Source organism: Dama dama, chromosome 29 (genome assembly GCF_033118175.1).
Source record: "Dama dama isolate Ldn47 chromosome 29, ASM3311817v1, whole genome shotgun sequence".
Lineage (NCBI taxonomy): Eukaryota > Metazoa > Chordata > Mammalia > Artiodactyla > Cervidae > Dama > Dama dama.
This window is the reverse complement of record NC_083709.1, coordinates 17,435,306-17,456,089: the sequence shown is the minus strand read 5'-3', so window position 1 is coordinate 17,456,089 and position 20,784 is coordinate 17,435,306. Positions and strand designations below refer to the sequence as shown.

The 20,784-nt window shown below is 40.1% G+C and overlaps 1 protein-coding gene across 2 annotated transcripts in view; it reads left to right on the top strand.

Annotated features, from left to right (window-relative positions):
• MTMR9 (myotubularin related protein 9) overlaps positions 1 to 20,784 on the top strand; it is a 112,532-nt gene that overhangs the window by 71,413 nt on the left and 20,335 nt on the right. For both annotated transcript variants that reach the window (XM_061132863.1, XM_061132862.1), the window contains exon 3: positions 3,868 to 3,993. In XM_061132863.1, the coding sequence (XP_060988846.1) occupies positions 3,868 to 3,993 (126 nt within the window). The remainder of the gene's footprint in view (positions 1 to 3,867; positions 3,994 to 20,784) is intronic.

The following is a 20,784-nucleotide window of genomic DNA, read 5'->3' as shown; positions in this document are numbered from 1 at the left end:
GGGTTCATCTATGTTGTAGCATGTGACAGGATTTCCTTCCCTTTTAAGGCTGAATAACATTCCATTGTGTGTTTATAAATGTTGAGACTTTGAAAATCTTACTTCTTTTGTAAAGCAAGTAATTATCACCAATGATTGTAGTCTTTTGTTTGTTTATAGTAAATTTGAATTTCCATATATCTTGTTTGCTTGAGATAGGATGTGTTCATTTTATATTTATAGAAATGATATTGAACATATGTCCAGATTACAAATAATAGAAATTTTACTTGGATAATTTAGTGTTTTAATTGAATCAGTTTAGTTCAGTTGCTCAGTCGTGTCTGACTCTTTGCGACCCCATGAACCGCAGCACGCCAGGCCTCCCTGTCCATCACCAACTCCCAGAGTCCACCCAAACCCATGTCCATTGAGTCGGTGATGCCATCCAACCATCCCATCCTCTGTCGCCCCCTTCTCCTCCTGCCCTCAGTCTTTCCCAGCATCAGTGTCTTTTCCAATGAGTCAGCTCTTCGCATCAGGTGGCCAAAGTATTAGAGTTTCAGCTTCAACATCAGTCCTTCCAATGAACACCCAGGACTGATCTCCTTCAGGATAGACTGGTTGGATCTCTTTGCAGTCCAAGGGACACACTATTTTCTTTCCCACTTTAACCAACTATTTTGGTATATACTCATTTTTAAAATTGCTTTATTTTAAATCGTTACCACTAAATTATAGCAGTTAACTTTATGTTTATAGTATTTTCTAGATAATTATAGAGACACATTGAGTTTTTTTTTTCTTTCTGTCTTTGAGTGCCTAATATGGGCTTTGTATGCAGAATAAATGCTATTGGCTTAACTATTAAAAGGAGGCAGAAAGGCTTAAATCTGTAATTAGGATTTCCTTTGGCTTTTAAACAAGAACAGAAATAGAAGAACTGTTATGGTACTGAGAAAATGGCATGTAGTATTTTTCTTTCTGCTTTTGCTAAATTTTTCTTATGAAAAGGAGAAGATAAGCTGAACTCTTTGTGTTACATATTCATCATTTGGGAATAACATAGGAATGTTGGCTTGGCTGAATTTGTTGACATGAGTGAGAATCATACTGTACCTTCTAGGCTGTTGAAGGGAAATGCTGTCTTGCTCTTTGGGCCAGGTAGTGCCGCTCACCCACTTCAGTTGAGCATGTTATTTTTTTTTCAGTTGTGGGGTTGGATTTTCACTGACCCATGCACATTTTTTTTTCTTATCCCTTTTATAACTTGTAAGATAGCCAGTGGATGTTAGTGAAATTGCCTGTGGTGAAGAAACAGGGCAAAAAAGCCTATTACCGCACTCTGATGGCATTTACTTAGCTTTGTTAGCATTTGACACTAATCAGTTGCTTATTTAGCTATACATATTAAATATTATGTAAAATTCTGTAGAAACTGACTGATTATGGAGAAGCCCTTTTGGCTGAAAAGAAGTCTCGGATTCTGAGCCACTCTTGTAATCTGACCTTAGAAAATGAATGTTCTATTGATTGTTTTCACAGCATAGTACATACACATGGTGTACTTGGCCTCTAGCCTTTTCCTGGCATCCAGTTTTCCTCTGTCCCTCCATATATCATGATATAATTTGGTAGTAATAAGTGAATTCTTATAAAGCATAGTTGAGCTATTCTTTATTATCGAAGTTCATATACTCAAAATCTGCTACCCTAAGTAGAATCCCATTGGAAGAATGATTGGCAAGTGCTCAGTTTTCTAAATTATTGTAGAAAGTCTGATGAACCATTTTTTCTGTGTAGTTTCGGTTGTCTTTAGGGTTGAAATGACTTTATTTCTTTGAGCATTAATGTGTTTAAAGGAAAAGTTCTGTCTCTAGCTGCATGAAATGTAATCATGACAAGTCAGTGCTTATTGCCTGCTGGAATGTTTGTGAACATGGATTTAAAATAATGATTGTATCAATCACTATTAATATAGTATGGAGGTTCCTCAAGAAATTAAAAAAGGATCTTTCATTGATCCAGCAATCCCACTTCTCGGTGTATATCTGAAGGAAACAAAATGATTGTTTTAAAGAGATATCTGTATTCCTATGTTTATTGCAGCATTATTCATAATATTCAAAGTATATAAAAACCTAAGTGTGTGTTGATGGATGGATGAATAAAGAAAACTGTACATACAGTGAGTGCACATGTGTACATACACACACTCACACACACAATGGAATATTATTCAGCCATCAAAAAGAAAGCAATCCTGCCAGTTGAAACAACAGCATGAACAATGGCATGAACAAACAGTGAATGAAACTAGACGGCATTGTGCTAACTGAAATAAACCAGACAGAGAAAGACAGATATTGCATGGTATCACTCATATGTGGAATCTCAAAAATGAAAAAGGGAAACACATAGAAACAGAGAGTAGAAGAGTGGTTTCCCGGGGCTAGGGGTGGGTGAAATAGGGAGAGTCTGGTATAAGTTACAGATGTTCAGTTATAAGACCTGAGAATCTAATGTGTAACATAGACTGTGGTTGATAACACTATATTATGTAACTGAAATTTGCCAAGAGAGGGGAACTTAAATGTTCTCAAAAGCAACAGCAGGAGGTGATGATGTGAGGCGATGGGTGTGTTAATTAACTCAGGAGGGAGACTCTTTTACAGTGTGTTTGTGTATCAAATCATCACATTGTACGTTAGAAATATTTTACATTTTATTTATCAATTTATACTGCAGTAAAGCCGAAAGAAAATTTTTAATATTGCAAAGAATATTTTTAGGTAGTAAAATAATAAAATTTTAAAATTTAATAAAGGTTCTACTGACGTGATCTTTCTGTGACTTAGAAGGAGGTAGCTTTACTCTGAGAGCTTGGAGATGTTAGCATGATGTTGGGCCCCTCGAGCCCCTCCAGCTGAGTGTCTCCAAAATTACAGCAGTTTGAATTGTGCTAATTGATTTTGTGCCTTTGTTTTTCTAGCCATAGAAATGCTTTCTAAAGCTCCCCTGGCAGAAGGATGAAACCGCCAGGTGACAGGGGGTGTTCTGTCTCTCAGTCTTTCATCTAGTCAGGGTTCCTTGGCGCTGTACCTCGGATGACCTGCAGGCTCACTTTGGGGCCATGGAGTTACTGCCCCGGTTTCAGAATGGGTTAGTGTAGCATGCAGGTATGAGGGCATTTGATCACTCTAGGAAGGGAGGGAATTTCACATTGATGGAGGCTACGTGGAGCATATGGTAGCTGAAATCAGAGTTTGTTATGTGTCAGGGACTATTTTAGCCCTGCTGCACACATTCTCTTCATGCCCCAACAACCCTCGGCGTCGCCCTGTGAAGTTATTTCCTCCATTGACAGCTGAGGCGTGGAGTGGTCGCATTACGTAATGCCACTGTTGGCACTGGCATCTGGAACTTGAGTCCAGCAGTCTGACTCTTTGGCTACTAAGCTTTTTCACAATTGCTCAGAAACTCTGGTTTTAAGTAATTTACATATGTAGTTAATAACTGGATTTTGAGCCAGGGCCTTATTGGTTAACTGCAGCCTGTTCTCTAATCCCCAGAAATATTTGAACCTTTTCTTTAGGCCTTATTACATGGTATCAGGAAGAAGGTTTTTTCATTTTTCTTCTAGAATAGGTGTACACATTGTTTTCTTCTTTTGTTCATTCAGCAAATGCTAATAGAGTGTTATGTGCCAGACACCGTGTTAGAGGCTGAAAATAAGGTATAATTGTATCTAGTGATAAATATAATGTTAGAGAAATGAATTAGGTGTCCATCATTTTAGGCCATATTTGATGAATATCAATTTGGCAGATAGAAAATGTTTGGAATTGTGACACGTTCCTTTTTTCTTTCTTTACTTTTTTCCCCTAGGCGTTATCTACCCTGGACTCCATCACTCTGATGTACCCTTTCTTTTACCGGCCCATGTTTGAAGTGATAGAAGATGGCTGGCATTCTTTTCTCCCTGAGCAAGAGTTTGAGTTCTACTCTTCAGCTGTGAGTAACTCTTGAGAGAACTAATGGATAATGAGAAATAACCCAGCACTTTACTGGTGAAAATGATCGCTTCCTTTTGACAAGTAAAAGAAGTATCTATTAGCTATTAGTGCTGCAGCCTCTGCCACTCAAAGATTTGCATAATTGTTCTCAGTGCTACAGCTTAAGTAATTTTCCTTCTAGTAGATTTGCTGATAAAGCATTAAGATCTTCATAAAGATAGTCCTGACCTGTTTTAATTTGGGGGTGTTATAAAAGTGTCCCATAGAAGCAGTTTTATATATAGTAATTAGGTTCTGAACCATCCCCCCAAAAGTCTACTGAACTCACTGTGACCCTGGAGAGCATTAGAAAACTATGTATATCGATTTCTTTCTCTGGGATAGTTTTTGTGATTTCATGGTTTGGGTTACTAATACTGGTGTACTTCTCCTTTGTGCTTGGACATGGGTATCTGTTTTGGTGGATTCCAGCGTTCTCCTCTTGATGGTTGTTCAATAATTGTGATATCAGCGCCCTCCCAGGAGGAGCTGAGCGCATGTCCTCTTACTATGCCATCTTGAACCAATCTCTGAGTGGGATTTTACTTGCAAAGGTTTTTTGCTTGAACCAAAAGAGAAAAATACTTGTGTCTTGGATTGAGAGTACCTTCCCCTTCACTCTTGGCTAGCCAGAATGTACAAATACCTGAAAAAAGAAATGGGCTGTATCTCATTAAGAAAGACCCTAGAGTTGTCCAATAAGTAGATGCTTTTGGTCTTCAAAAAAAATTTTTTTTTAACTTTTTCTACTATACCTCTGTAAATGGGTCCTGAGAGGATCAAGAAGTAGGGGCCAGGTGCCATGTAATTTAAAGCACAAAGACGTCCATAGCAGCAAAGTGAAAAAGGAAGGGGAATTTTATATTCTTGCATATAAAGCATTTTTATGTAGCTTGTTGATAGCTACCTGTATTTACATTTATTTTCAAAGTCTTTATAGTATTAAAAACTGCATAGTAAACATTCTCAAATGCATGATGCTTTTCTTTCATATCAGTTAACTACTACCTGATGGCTACCTTAGAGGAATCTGTAGTTACTTCCTAGGTGGAAAGCATTAGTCCGAATTTGATCAGGAAGGGAGATGTCTGGATGATTTTCCTGGTTATCCAAAAAAATATCAGTGTGAATTATTCATCTTGTAGTTCGTGCCATCAGTGAATCACTCTTAAGCCTACATTCAGCAAGCCAACGTTCAGATCAGTCTCCTGTGCTGTTCAGAAATCCTGTGTGCTGACAACACCCGTGGTGCGATGGTCCAGCTTCTGCTTGCAGTCTTTACTGCAGGAGGATTTGCAGCGTCACACAGCGTCCCAGTCGGTTACCATCCTGATCCTGAGCTACATCGCTACACTTAGACCCCATGCTTCTGATGTGGCCTGTGGTGCTCAGGTTGCCTTGTTCCTCTACTATAAATGGTTCTTCAAATTAAGAAGTTTTGTGTCCCCACTAGGTTTCCTTTCCATAGATTGCGTGTGAGTGTTTACGTCAGCCTTTTCCTGCACCTCTGAGCTCGGGCCACGCCCTGTCCTGGCTGCTTCCCTCGTCGGGACCTTCAGTGTGTCACTGGCTCTCATAAGATACAGCATCAGGGCGCTCAGTGTAGATGGAACTGTTACTGATACGTTAAGGCGGCCCAGAGTTGCATGGGCCTCTTTCAGAATTAAATTACTAATGAAGGCACAGAGGAAATGACATTATTAGATTTGTGTTAGAGCAAATCAATTCTGCCGTAAGGGTGGTGTCGTCTGCACATCTGAGCTTGTTGATATTTCTCCCGGCAATCTTGACTCCAGCTTGTGCTTCTTCCCGCCCAGCGTTTCTCATGATGTTCTCTGCATAGAAGTTAAATAAGCAGGGTGACAATAGACAGCCTTGACGTACTCCTTTTCCTATTTGGAACCAGTCTGTTGTTCCATGTCCAGTTCTAACTGTTGCTTCCTGACCTGCATACAGGTTTCTCAAGAGGCAGGTCAGGTGGTCTGGTATTCCCATCTCTTTCAGAATTTTCCACAGTTTGTTGTGGTCCACACAGTCGAAGGCTCTGGCGTAGTCAGTAAAGCAGAAATAGATGTTTTTTTGGAACTCTTGCTTTTTCGATGATCAGCGGAGGTTGGCAATTTGGTCTCTGGTTCCTCTGCCTTTTCTAAAACCAGCTTGGGCGCATGCGCTCGGCCGGTCGCTGGACGGCCGCTCGCAAGGTCCTCGTCGGGCAGCCGCCAACACTCGGGGCTTGTCTGGCGCCACCGCCATCGCCCACCGCGCCCCGCCCCACGACCCACTGCTCACGCTGGACGCTGCCACGGGCGCCCCTAACGTGCTGGCCTGGAGCTTGCGCCTGTGTCTCCCTCCCGTGCAACCTTTGGCTCCCGAGTCCCCAGTGCCAGCCATGGGACAGGGGACAGGGTCACGGGATAGGGCCGCGAGGGTCGCCAGCCTCCCGCTGCTGGTCAGCTCCAGTCCGGGCACCTGCTGCCACCCGCGGGCTCGAGTAGGGCCCGGGGACCATGCCCCATCCCATCGCCATGGAGGAGGAGGCCGGGGCAGCCTCGTGGTGCAGGCGCACCCGGCTGAGTCCCCCACCCCCGGAACTGGCGTCGGTGGGGCCGGGGGCGCGCCCCTCCAGCAAACAGCGGTAGCACGCCACACAGTGGGCCTCCTGCCAGCAGCACTCCTCCTTTCGGCCAGGCCCTTTCCTCGGATGGGAAAACCCAGGCAGACACAGAGAGCCTGCCTGGGACCTGTGAGAGCCAGGTCTGCACAGCCCTCACCCCCGGCGCCCTCAGTGAGGGAGCTGAAGATTGGGGTTGGGGAGGCAGCCGTGATGAAGACCGAATCCTTTCCCTCTAAGATCAGGAACAACATGAGAAGGCCCCCCTCCCCGTGGTTGTCCAGCCATTTACTGGAGGTTCTAGCCAGGGACCTGCCAATGCAACAGACAGAGGTTCAATCCCTGGACCAGGACAACCCCTGGAGGAAGCAATGGCACCCAGTCCAGGACTCTTACCTGGAGAATCCCATGGACGGAGGAGCCTGGTGGGCTACAGGCCACAGGGTCGCAAGAGTCGGACACGACTGAGCGTGCACACACTGGCCAGGGAGCTCAGGCGGGAAGATGGAGCAGAAGGCGGCGAGAAGCACAGTCTCTGTTCACAAGCGCCGTTATCTTGTATATAGAAACCTTTTAAATCCACAAAAAATTATTAGAATAAACAAATTCTGCAGGTTGCAAGATAACAAGATCGATGTACAAAATCACTTGTATTTCTATACACTTGTAGTGAGCAGTCCAAAAATGAAATAAAATCATTCCACTTAAAATAATCCCCAAAAGAACAAAATGCTGAAGGATAACTTTAATCAAAGAAGTGAAAAAAAAAATGTGTACTCTGAAAATTACAAACACTAGTGAAAGAAATTCCAAATGATCTAAGTAAGTGGGAGAAGTCCTATGTTCATGGATTGTTAATGTTGTTTAGATGGCAAGACTCCCCAAATGGATCTTCAGATTCAATGTTATCTCTATCAAAATTCCAGCTGGTCTCTTCAAATAAACTGACGAGCTGGTCCTAAAATTCACAAGAAAGTTCATGAGAACCATAATAGTCAAATCAATGTTGAGGGAAAAAAAAAAGCTGCGGAACTCACACTTGTCAATCTCAAACCTCCAAATCTCAATCTCAACTGCAAAGCTCCAGTAATCAAGACAGTATAGGTAAGGACTTCCCTGGTGGTACAGTGGATAAGAATCCACCTGCCAACGCAGGGGACACGGGTTTGACCCTGGGTCCAGGAAGATCCCACATGCTGGGAGCAACCAAGCCTGCAAGCCCCAACTACTGAAGCCTGCGTGCCTATAGCCTTTGCCCCGCAACAAGAGAAGGCGCTGCAGGAAGAAGCCCCATTCAATGCAACTAGAGAGAAGCCCATGCAAAACAACAAAGACCCAGGGCAGCCAATAATAAATAAATAATAAAGCAGTTAAAAAAAAAAATAAAGTAAAACCAGCTTGAACATCTGGAAGTTCACGGTTCATGTATTGCTGAAGCCTGGCTTGGAGAATTTTGAGCATTACTTTACCAGTGTGTGAGATAAGTGCAATTGTGTGGTAGTTCGAACATTCTTTGGCATTGCCTTTCTTTGGGATTGGAATGAAAACTGACCTTTTCCAGTCCTGTGGCCACTGCTGAGTTTTCCAAATTTGCTGGCATATTGAGTGCAGCACTTTCACAGCATCATCTTTCAGGATTTGTAACAGCTCAACTGGAATTCCATCACCTCTACTAACTTTGTAGTGATGCTTTCTAAGGCCCACTTGACTTCACATTCCAGGATGTCTGGCTCTAGGTGAGTGATCACACCATCATGGTTATATGGGTCGTGAAGATCTTTTTTGTACAGTTCTTCTGTGTATTCTTGCCATCTCTTCTTAATATCTTCTGCTTCTCTTAGATCCATACCATTTCTGTCCTTTATCGAACCCATCTTTGCATGAAATGTTCCCTTGGTATCTCTAATTTTCTTGAAGAGATCTCTAGTCTTTCCCATTCTGTTGTTTTCCTCTATTTCTTTGCATTGATCGCTGAGGAAGGCTTTTTTTAAATCTCTCCTGGCTATTCTTTGGAACTCTGCATTCATATGGGAATATCTTTCCTTTTCTCCTTTGCTTTTCGCTTCTCTTCTTTTCATAGCTATTTGTAAGGCCTCCTTAGACAGCCATTTTGCTTTTTTGCACTTCTTTTCCATGGGGATGGTCTTGATCCCTGTCTCCTGTACAATGTCACGAAGCTCCGTCCATAGTTCATCAGGCACTCTGTCTATCAGATCTATTTCTCACTTCCACTGTATAATCATAAGGGATTTGATTTAGGTCATACCTGAATGGTCTAGTGGTTTTCCATACCTTCTTCAATTTAAGTGATGAAATTGATGAAAATGAAGGAGGAGAGTGAAAAAGTTGGCTTAAAGCTCAACGTTCAGAAAACTAAGATCATGGCATCTGGTCCCATCACTTCATGGAAAATAGATGGGGAAACAGTGGAAACAGTATCAGACTTTATTTTTGGGGGCTTGAAAATCACTGCAGATGGTGATTGTAGCCATGAAATTAAAAGACGCTTACTCCTTGGATGGAAAGTTATGACCAACCTAGATAGCATATTTAAAAGCAGAGACATTGCTTTGCCAACAAAGGTCCATCTAGTCAAGGCTATGGTTTTTCCAGTGGTCATGTATGGATGTGAGAGTTGGACGGTGAAGAAAGCTGAGCACCAAAGAGTTGATGCTTTTGAACTGTGGTGTTGGAGAAGACTCTTGAGAGTCCCTTGGACTGCAAGGAGGTCCAACCAGTCCATCCTAAAGGAGATCAGTCCTGGGTGTTCATTGGAAGGACTGATGCTGAAGCTGAAACTCCAATACTTTGGCCACCTGATGCGAAATGTTGACTCATTGGAAAAGACCCTAGTGCTGGGAAGGATTGGGGGCAGGAGGAGAAGGGGATGATAGAGGATGAGATGGCTGGATGGCATCACCGACTCGATGGACGTGGGTTTGGGTGGACTCTGGGAGTTGGTGATGGACAGGGAGGCCTGGCGTGCTGCAATTCATGGGGTCGCCAAGAGTCAGACACGACTGAGAGACTGAACTGAGCTGAACTGAGATCAATTCTGATGCAAAATGCTGAGAAACTGCTTAGGAGGCTACTGAAATAATGATTGGATCAATAACAGAGGGGTTATAGTGCAGAAAGTTTCAGGAAATGGAATTAAAAGGAGTTGGTGACCCACTCATTGGATGTGAGAGGTAAAACAGGCAGTGGCATCTAGGTTTTCCTACTGAGATGGGAAAGACAGAAAGAAAAATGTGTGCGACAGGGAATGAGTTGAGTTCAGTTTTGAAGATGGCAAATTTGATGGCAAATGTGCATCATTGAATATATGTAAGAGATAGTTTAGAGCTTGAGAGATCTGTGTTAAAAATGAAAAATTGAGAGTCGTCAGTGTATACATTGTGTATGTTGTAAGAATCATAGGCAGAAGTTGAGATTACTGAGGGAAAACACCTAATGTCAGTAGGGGCCAAGGATTAACCATGTAAAGACGAGTGGAGGAAAAAGCCAAGGGAAGAGTAAGTTTCAAGTAGGAGGGGGGTCACCAGTGTGAAAGCTTCTTTTCATTGTTTACTGCCTCCTGAGCTAGAATACAAGCTGCTAGAATACAAACTTTAGGAAGCTGGGAACCATGTCATTCTTGTTCCCTGCTGCATTCTTAGTACATGGTTTGCAAGCACTAGATATTTGTCAAGTCAATAAATACAGAAATGTGTGCATTTATGCAGGACAGGACAAAGGTATGGTAAGTCTTTCTATATATCACTGAAATCCTCCACCAGGTAGACATATATCACTTCATCAGTATTCCCTGAGGAAGGTTTTTTGATCATCTAAAAAGCTTTCTGAATAGTATTAGCCAGTCCCTACTTCTGTGTTATATCCAAAAGAGATACGTGGTATTGAGAAGACAGAGTACTCAAACTATCTCTCAAATTATTACATTGCATCCCATATATTAATGTTGACTACTTGACTTTCTGGGACTTTGTTTCCACGTCTACAAAATCAAAGTGTTGGACAAATGATCTGTAAGAGTTCCTCCCCTTTTAATATACTTTTATTATAGGATATAATAAAATAGTATTTCAGATACTTTGCTGAAATACACATATACAGTATATATCTGTACTTCCCCAGTCTACCACTTTAGAAATTATATACAAAGAAAAGACGACGATAAGGTAATGGTTGAGTAGCCCCTATCTGACAAGATCTCCTGCAGATATCAGTGACAAACTGTGAATAAAATAGAGAAACTTGAAGCTCTGGTGAGTGAACAGAAAGCCATGTGTTTTAGAGGGAGGGGAGGAGAAACGTAGAGGAAGTGAACGGCAGAGTAAATTTCCTTTTTCGGGGGCCTCGTCCTGAAGTCAGCACAGTTGATGGCGTTGATGGTGCCAGACAGCTAACATTCTAACAGAAAGCCCACTTTCTCTCTGGTGGGAGAAACCAGGGGAAGGGCTTGGGGAACCAGAGAGCCAGAAGAGGGGAACCTTGACTCTGTATGTAATCCTGAATCTCTGGCTGACTCTTGAACCATTGCTTGGGGCAGACTGGGGGCAGTCAGAACTAAGACCTGAGTTGCCGTGCATCTCAGATGTTACGAAGTTTGTGGTTTGTCTGAACAAGCTAATTCCTTGTAAAACACTCTTCAAAGGTGTTTAATGGAATGCAGATTTTCTGCAACATAAAATTCACAGTGAATATAGGATATAATCCAAAGTTGAGTCAGGATATTATGACCCATTCTCAAGAAAAAGAGAGTATCAAAAAAAGAAAAGACGGTCAACTAGTGCCAGTCCCAAGATGCCTCAGATGTTGAAATGTTTGATCATTCATGGTCTTTAGAGCAGCTGTTTAAATTGCTTGATTTTCCATAAATATATAAATATATTTCAAATGAGAGACAAGACAGGAAATCTTAACAGAGAAATAGAAATGCTAAAGAGTCAAATGAACCTCTCAGCATTTTTTGAAAATATATATCTGAAATAAAATATTCACTTGGTTAAATAGCAGAGAGGAGATGACAGGACAGAATCAGTGAAATTGAAGCTAGAGCAATAGAAATTATTTGGAGAAATAAAGGAGATGAGAAATTGTGGAAAAAAGAGCCTCAGAAACCTGTGGAACAAAATGGCTAGTATATGTGTAATGACAGATCCAGGAGAGAGTAGACAATAGGTAGGAAAATTATTTAAAGAAATCATGTTCAGAAGCTAAAAATTTGGTCAATTTTATAAGTTCAAAAAGTTCAGCAAGCCCCAAACAGGATGAGTATGAGAAAAATCATGCTAGGCACATCATAGTCAAATTGTCAAAGAGCAATTGTCAAATGAAGATCTTGAAAGTTGCCAGTTAAAATCAACACATTACATACAGAGATAATTCAGATGACCATGGACTATTCATCAGAATTTATGGAGACTAGATGATAAGACTTCTATATTTTAGATTTTATTTATTTTTAAAGAATTTATTTAGCTGTGTCGGGTCTTAGCTGTGGCACACGGGATCGTTATTGCATCGTGTGCAGTCTTTCGCTGTGGTCCACGGGCTCTCCAGGTGTGGCGCATGGGCTCCAAAGCATGTGGGCTAAGAAGTTGCAGTGGTCCGGCTTACATACTCTGCAACTTCTTCCCTGACCAGGGATCAAACCCTTGACCCCTGTGTCATCACACGGCAGATTCTTAACCACTGGACCACCAGGGAAGTCCCAACAAAACTTTTATTAAAAAGTGATGAAAGGTAAAAAAACCTATCAACCCCGAATTCTGTATCTGGTGAAAATATCTCCCAAGGAAGAAGGTGAGACAACATTTTCAAATAAAAAGAAACTAAGAACTTGTCACTAAGAGACCTTCACTATAAGAAATACTAAAAGAAGTTACTCAGACTAAAGGGAAATAATACCAGAGGGAAACCTGAATATTCAAAATAATTGAGGAATATTGGAAATGGTATAATTAAATATAACAAGCTATTTTTTCTTTTTAATGTCTTTAAAACATGTATGACTAAAACAAAAACTATAGCATTGCCTTTGTGTTGTTTATGGTGTGTGTAGACCTGTTACACATGGAAACTATGTCATTAAAAATGGGTGTGGGGTGGCTGAATGGATACATAGACCTATACAGTTTCAGGGTTTTTACATATTATGTAACATGGGCTAATGTTTAAGTTAACAGTATATATTATAATCCCTAGCAGAGTTTCTCAAACTTGGCACTGTTGACCTTTGGGCTGTATAATTCTTTGTTGTGAGAAGCTGTCCTGTGCATTGTAGGGTGTTTGGCAGTATCGCTGGTCTACCACTAGATGTCAGCAGTGGCCTTCCCCAACCCCCAATTGTCTTTACTCATTAACAAATGTTCCCTCAAGGTAAAATCACCCCTAGTTGAGAACCATCGTCCTTGTCACTTCAGTTCGGTAAAAGTAATCATAGAGTCAGTTCAGTTCATTGGCTCAGTCATGTCCAACTCTTTGCGATCCAACCATCTCATCCTATGTCGTTTTCTTCTCCTCCTATCTTCAGTCTTTCCCAGCATCAGGGTCTTTTCCAATGAGTCAACTCTTCACATCAGTGGCCAAAGTATTGGAGTTTCAGCTTTGGCATCAGTCCTTCTGGTGAATATTCAGGGTTTATTTCCTTTAGGATTGACTGGTTGGATCTTTTTGCAGTCCAGTGAACTCTCAAGAATCTTCTCACAATTCAAGAGCATCAATTCTGATTCTCAGCTTTCTTTATGGTCCAACTCTCACATCCATACATGACCACTGGAAAAACCATAGCTTTGACTAGACGGACCTTTGTTGGCAAAGTAATGTCTCTGCTTTTAAATATGCTGTCTAGGTTGGTCATAGCTTTTCTTCCAAGGATCAAGCATCATTTAATTTCATGGCTGCAGTCACCATCTACAGTGATTTTAGAGTCCAAGAAAATAAAGTCTGTCACTCTTTCCATTGTTTCCCCACCTGTTTGCCATGAAGTGATGGGACTGGATGCCATGATCTTTGTGTTTTGAATGTTGAGTTTTTTAAGCCAGCTTTTTCACTCTCCTCTTTTCACTTTCATCAAGAGGCACTTTTGTTGTTCTTCGCTTTCTGCCATAAAGCTGGTGTCATCTGCATATCTGAGGTTATTGATATTTCACTCAGCAATCCTGATTCCAGCTTCTGCTTCATCCATCGTGGCATTTTGCATGATGTATTCTGCATATAAGTTAAATAAACAGGGTGACAACATATAGCCTTGACGTACTCCTTTCCCAATTTGGAACCACCCTGTTGTTCCATGTCCAGTTCTAACTGTTGCTTCTTGACCTGTATACAGATTTCTCAGGAGGCAGGAAAGGTGGTCTGAGCAATCACTTAAAAATGTTAAGAAATATGATTTAAAGTTAATATATTAAAATGCAGTTCTAAAAAGTAATTTAAAAGAAAGTGGGAAAGAAGAAATAGCAAAAAAAGGGGGGGGGGGGCAAACAAAATAAATGCTTGACTAAAATCCAGCAATATCAATATTTAGTATTACTGAGCTTAACACCCCAATTAAAACACAGAGATTGTCAGAATGAATTAAAGGAAAAAAGCAAGGGAGTTCCCTGGTAGCCTAATTAAGATTCCAGGCTTTCACTGCTGAGGGCCTGGGTTCAATCCCTGGTCAGAGAACTGAGATTCTGCAAGCCGTTGATGCAGCTAAAAAAAGAAAAAGTAAGATCCAAATATATGCTGTGTACAGAGATGCGTTTTGTGTTCTTATTTTTAGCTTTTATTAGAGTGTAGGCTCCTGACAATGTTGTGTTAGTCTCTGCCGTACAGCGAAGGGCTTCAGCTGTTCTCGCACATGCATCCCCTTTTCTGGGCAGCCTTCCTGTTTACGTCACTGTGGAGCGCTGGGTAAGGCTCCCTGAGCTGCACGGTAGGTTCTCTATTTTCTGCATAGTGTCAGCAGCGTATATATGTCAATCCCAGTCCCCCAGTTCATCCTACCCCCACTCTCCTCTTAGTGTCCAATGCCCCGGTTTCATTCCTTTTTATAGCTGGGTAATATTCCATTGTATATATGTACCACATTTTTTTTTTTCAGCTTGTCCTATTTTTATTTGGAGGCTATATTCAGAAGGGCCTAACTAGATAACTTTTGCCATTAGTTATAAACTCTAGAGAGCCTTTTGTTACAAAGACAGCTCACATTTTCTTTTCTTTTTTAAGATGGTAGTTTTGTTTATTTGCATTCATTCTTTTTTTTTAACTTAAAAAGTTTTGTTAATTGGAGGATAATTGCTTTACAATATTGTGTTGGTTTCTGCTATACAACAACACAAATCAGGCATAAGTGTATATATCCATCCCCTCCCTCTTGAGGTGGTCACAGAGCGCCGGGCTTGGCTCCCTGTGTCAGTGGCAGCTTCCCATTAGCTGGTTTTGCACGTGGTGGTGTGTATATGTCAGTGCTGCTCTCTCGATTCATCCCACATTCTTCCTCCTCTGTGTTCACAAGACTGTCTGTGTTTCTGTTCCCGCCCTGCAGGTTAGGGCGTCCGTGCCATTTTTCTGGATGCCGCGTGTATACATTAACATACTACAGTTGTTTTCTCTTTCCATATAACAGGCTCTAGGTTCATCCACCTTGTTTCAGCTGACACAAATTCATTCCTTTTAATGACTATTATTCCATTGTGTACACATATATATATATGTACCACAACGTCTTTATCCATTCATCTATCAATGGACATCTAAGTGGCTGGTGACTGTAACTGTGTGCAGTGAATGTTGGGGTACATGTGTCTTGAATTACGGTTTTCTCAGGGTTTATGCCCAGTAGTGGGATTCCTGGGTCATATGGTAGTTTTACTCCTAGTTTTTAAAGGGATTTCCATACTGTTCTCTGTAGCGGTTGCGTCAGTTTACATTTCCACTGATAGTGCCAGAGGGTTCCCTCTTCTCCACATCTCCAGCATTTATAGTTTGTAGATTTTTTTGATGATGGACATTCTGATTGGTGCAAGGCTGATAACCTCATTGTAGTTTTGATTTGCATTTCTCTAATTATGAGCAGTGTTGAGCATCTTTTCATGTTTGTTGACCATCTGTATGTCTTCTTTAGAGAAATGTTTGTTTAGATCTGCCTATTTTTTGATTGGGTTGTTTGTTTTTCTCATATTGAGCTGCATGTATATTTTAGAGATTAATGTTTGTTGGTTGCTTTGTTTGCAATTATTTTCTCCCATTCTGAGGGTTCTCTCTTTACATTGTTTATAGTTTCTTTTGCTGTGCAGAAGCTTTTAAATTTAATTAGGTCCCATATGCTTCTTTTTGTTTATATTTCCTTTACTCTAGGGAGTGGGTCATATCACATCTTCTTTATCCATTCCTTTGTTGATGAACATTTAGGTTGCTTCCGTGTCCTGGCTGTTGTAAATAGTGCTTCAGTGAATATTGGGGTACATGTGTCTTTTTTTAACATTAGTTATTTTGGCCGTGCTGGGTCTTGCTGCGTGTGGGCTTCCTCTAGGCGTGGTGAGTGGCAGCTGCTCTTCAGTTGGAGTGTGTGGGTGTCTCATTGCAGTGCTTCTCTTGCTGTGGCCCACAGGCTCCAGGGCACAGGGGCTTCAGTAGATGTAGCACGTGGGTTTAGTTGCCCTGTGGCATATGGAGTCTTCCCAGGCTAGGGGTCAAATCTGTGCCCCCTGCATTGGTAAGCAGATTCTCCACCACCGGACCACGAGGGAAATCCTACATGTTTCTTTTTGAATTATGGTTTTCTCTGGATAAGTACCAGAGAAAGAAGTAAGTGGGATTTCTGGGTCATATGGTAGTTTTTTTTAGTCTTTTAAGGAACCTTCATGTTGTTCTCCATAGCAGCTGTACCAGTTTTTATTTCCAGCGACAGTGCAAGAGGGTTTCCTTTTCTCCACATCCTCATCATCATTTATAGATGATGGCCATTCTGATAGGTATGAGGTAATATCTCACTGTAGTTTGGATTTGTATTTCTCTGATAATTAGTAATGTTGAGTATCTCTTCATGTGTTGGTTGGCCATCTGTATGTCTTCTTTGGAGAAAGCTATTTAGGTCTTGTGCCCATTTTTTGATTGGGTTGTTTATTTTTTTTTATATTGAGCTGCATTTGCAAATATTTTCTCCTACTCTGAGGACTGTCTTTTCATCTTGCTTATGGTTTCCTTTTCTGTGCAAAAACTTCCAAGTTTCACTAGGTCCCATTTGTTTACTTTTGTTTTTATTTTCATTACCGTAAGAGATGAATCCAAAAAGATACTGCTGCAAATTATGTCAGAGAGTGTTGTGCCTGTATTTTCCTTTAAGAATTTTATAGTGTCTGGCCTTACATTAAGGTCTTTGATCCATTTTGAGTTTATTTTTGTGAATGGTACTAGATAGTGTTCTAATTTCATTCTTTTACATGTAGCTGTCCAATTTTTCCAGCACCACTTTTTGAAGAGTCTGTTTTTTCTCCATTGTATATTCTTGCCTCCTTTGTCATCAGTCAGGTGACCAGATGCACGTGGGTTTATCTCTGGGCTTTCTGTCCCTGGAGTTCCATTGGTTTATATTTCTGGTTTTGTGCCCGGACCATACCCTGTTGATGACTATAACTTTGTAGTATAGACTGATGTCAGGAAGCCCCATTCCTCCAGCTCTGTTTTTCTTTCTCAGGATTGCTTTGGCTATTCAGGGTCTTTTGTGTTTCCATACAAATTGTAAAAGTTTCTATTCTAGTTCTGTGAAAAATGCCATTAGTAACTTGATAGGAATTGCAATGAATCTTTAGATTGCTTTGGGTAGTAGAGTCATTTTAAAAATATTGATTCTTTCCGTCTAAGAACATGGTATGTATCTGTTTGTGTCATCTTTGATTTCTTTCATTAATATCTTATAGTTCTCTGCATATGGGTGTTTTGTCTCCTTAGGTAGGTTATTCCTGGGTATTTTATTCTTTTTGTTGCAATGTTAAATGGAATTATTTCCTTAATTTCTCTTTCTGATCTTTTATTGTTTCTGCTCTTTTATAGTGTATAGGAATGCAAGAGCTTTTTATGCATTAATTTTATATCCTGCAACTTTACTAAATTCATTGCTTAGCTCTAGTAGTTTTCTGGTGGCCTCTTTAGGATTTTATATGTATAGTGTCATGTCTTCTGCAAACAGTGACAGTTTGCTTGTTCTTTTCCAGTTTTTATTCCTTTTATTTTTCTTCTCTGATTGCTGTGGCTAGGACTTTCCAAGACTATGTTGAAAAACAGTGGTGAGAGTGGACACACTTGTCTTGTTCCTGATCTTAGAGGAAATGCTTTCAGTTTTCACCGTTGAGAATAATATTTGTTGTGGGTTTGTCATATATGGCCTTTATTATGTTGACGTAGGTCTCTCTATGCTCACTTTCTGAAGACTTTTTTTTTTTTTTAATAATAAATGGGTATTGAATTTTGTTGAAAGACTTTTCTGCATCTGTTGGGATGACCATGTGGTTTTTATTCTTCTGTTTGTTAATATGGTGTAACACATTGTTTGATTGGCATATATTGAAGAATCCTTGCATCCCTAGGATAAATCCCACTTAATCATGGTGTATAATCCTTTTAATGTGTTGTTGGGTTTGGTTTGCTAGTATTTTGTTGAAGATTTTTGCATCTGTGTTCATCAGTGATTTTGGCTTGTAATTTTCTCTTTTCTCTGGTTTTGGTATCAGGTGGCTTTGTAGAATGAATTTGGGAGTATTCTCCCTCTGCAGTTTTTTGGAAGAGATGCATTTATAATATAAAGAGACAGATTGAAAATATATGGGTGGAGAAAATTTGCCATGAAAATAATGAGTATAAAGAAGAAGTTGCTTTATTAATTTCAGATTAAAATGAAAAATTTCAAGACACAGAATATTATGAAATAAAGAGATCATTCCATAATGATAAAATTGATCAGGACAATATAATGATATATATTTTTATAGCCTAAACTGATGAAAATAAAGTAAGTTCTGTGGTCATAGTAGATTGTTTAAACTGCCGTCTCAGCAAGTAACAGAACAACTAGACTAAAACAAAACAACAAAATGGGTAGGAAGAGAATCTGAACAGCACTATCTGATATTCATTGAATACTACTCCCGACTTCTGCAGAATAAACAGTATGCAAGAGCACATGGTATTATCCGAGAGAGAGCATATGCGGGGCTGTTAAATAAATTTCAAAGGATTGAAACCACACAGAATATAATCTCTGAGCACAGAGGAATGATATTAGAGATCAGTTAGCACTGGGGGCTCAGATGGTAAAAGAATCTGCCTGCAGTGCAGGAGACCCGGGTTAGATCCTGGGTTGGGAAGATCTCTGGAGAAGGGAATGGCAACCCACTTCAGTATTCTTGCCTGGAGAATTCCGTGGACAGAGGAGCCTGGCGGGCTACAGTCCGTGGGGTCACAGAGTTGGAACTGAGAGACTAACACACAATGTATTGAGGAATACCTAGAGTATTTCTAGGTTAAAGGAAATACTTGTAAATAGCCTGTAAATCAGAATGGAAATTAGGAAATATTTTTAGCTGAATGATAATATTAGAATTTGTAGACTACAGCTAAAGCAGTGTTTAGAGAGACACGATGTTAAAGCACTTGTGTAAAATAGGAAAAAAGGTCTAATAAATTCACCAACTTAAGCTCCAGCTTAAGAAACTAGGGGAAAAAATGAGCAAAGTAACTTGAAAGAATGAAATAATAAAAAAATAAGATCAGAAATCAATAAAATAACCAGAACTAGTAAGTTTAGCAAGATTGCTTGGTGTCAGTGTTCAGAAACCAATTAGTGACACGACTGAGCGGCTCAGCACCGCACAGCACCATCTTAAAGTGAATAGAGTACTTAGTGAGAAAATTAGCAAAAGGGCAGGGTCTGTACACTGAGAAACACAAAACAGTGCTGAGAGAAGTTAGAGGACATCTAAATAAATGGAGATACATGTTCATGGATTGAAAGACAGTATGGTTAATAGTGGACTGAGTTATGTAAGGGACCCAGCAGTAAATACATTAGGCTTTGTGGGGCATGAAGTCTTTGTTGCAGTTAACTCCACTCTTTTGTATCATGAAAACATAATACATCAGTGAATGAGTGGTGCTGTGTTCCAAAGGTATTTTATAGGAATGCCTGAATTATTGTGTTGCATCTTATTGTATTTCCTAGATATTGCATTTTGTTCACAGATTGCATGTTTGTGGCAATCCTATGTTGAGCAAGTCTTAAAGTGTCATTTTTTCCAACAGCTTTTGGTCACTTCATATCTCTCTTGCATTTTGGTAATTCTCAATATTTTGAATCCTTCACCAGCAGAGAGATTACGACTCACTAAAGGCTCAGATAATGGTTAGCATTTTTTAGCAATAAAATATTTAAAATTAAGATAAGTACATTTTAATTTTTAAAGACATAATGCTGTTTCAAACTTAATAAACTATAGTATAGTTTAAACATAACTTATATAGGCATTGGGAAAGCAAAAAATGTGTGACTCGCTTGAGGGAACTATTTACTTCATTGCAGTGGTCAGGAACCAAGCCTGCACTGTCTCCAAGGTATGCCTGCATTTACAATACAAGCAGGGGACTGGATTCGGGTTGTGGAGTGTAGTTTGCTATCTCTCAGTAAGTGTAGTTTGCTAATTCTCTCCAAGCTGATTTATTGATTCAGCGCAACTTCCTATCAAAATTCCAGTAGGTGTCTTTGTGGAAATTGTCAAAATTATCCTGAAATTTTTATGGAACTGCAGAGTTACTAGAATAGCCACAACAGCTTTGGGGGAAGAAAAATCTTAACTATTTACAAAACTTACTATCAGGCTGCAGTAATCAAGAAAATGTGGTATATTGGCATAAGGATAGATATGGTGATACATGGAACAGAATAGAAGGTTTAAAAAAGAACTCTTGGATCTGTGATCAGTTTTTGCCGAAGGTGCTTAGACAACTCTCGAGATAAAGGATAGTTTTTTCAACTAATGGCATTGGAACAATTGGATGTAAAAAAGATAGATCTAAACCTTTATTTCACAAAAAATAACTAAAAATATAGACCAAAACATAAGAGCTAAAGGTGTAAAACTTCTTGAAGAAAGTACA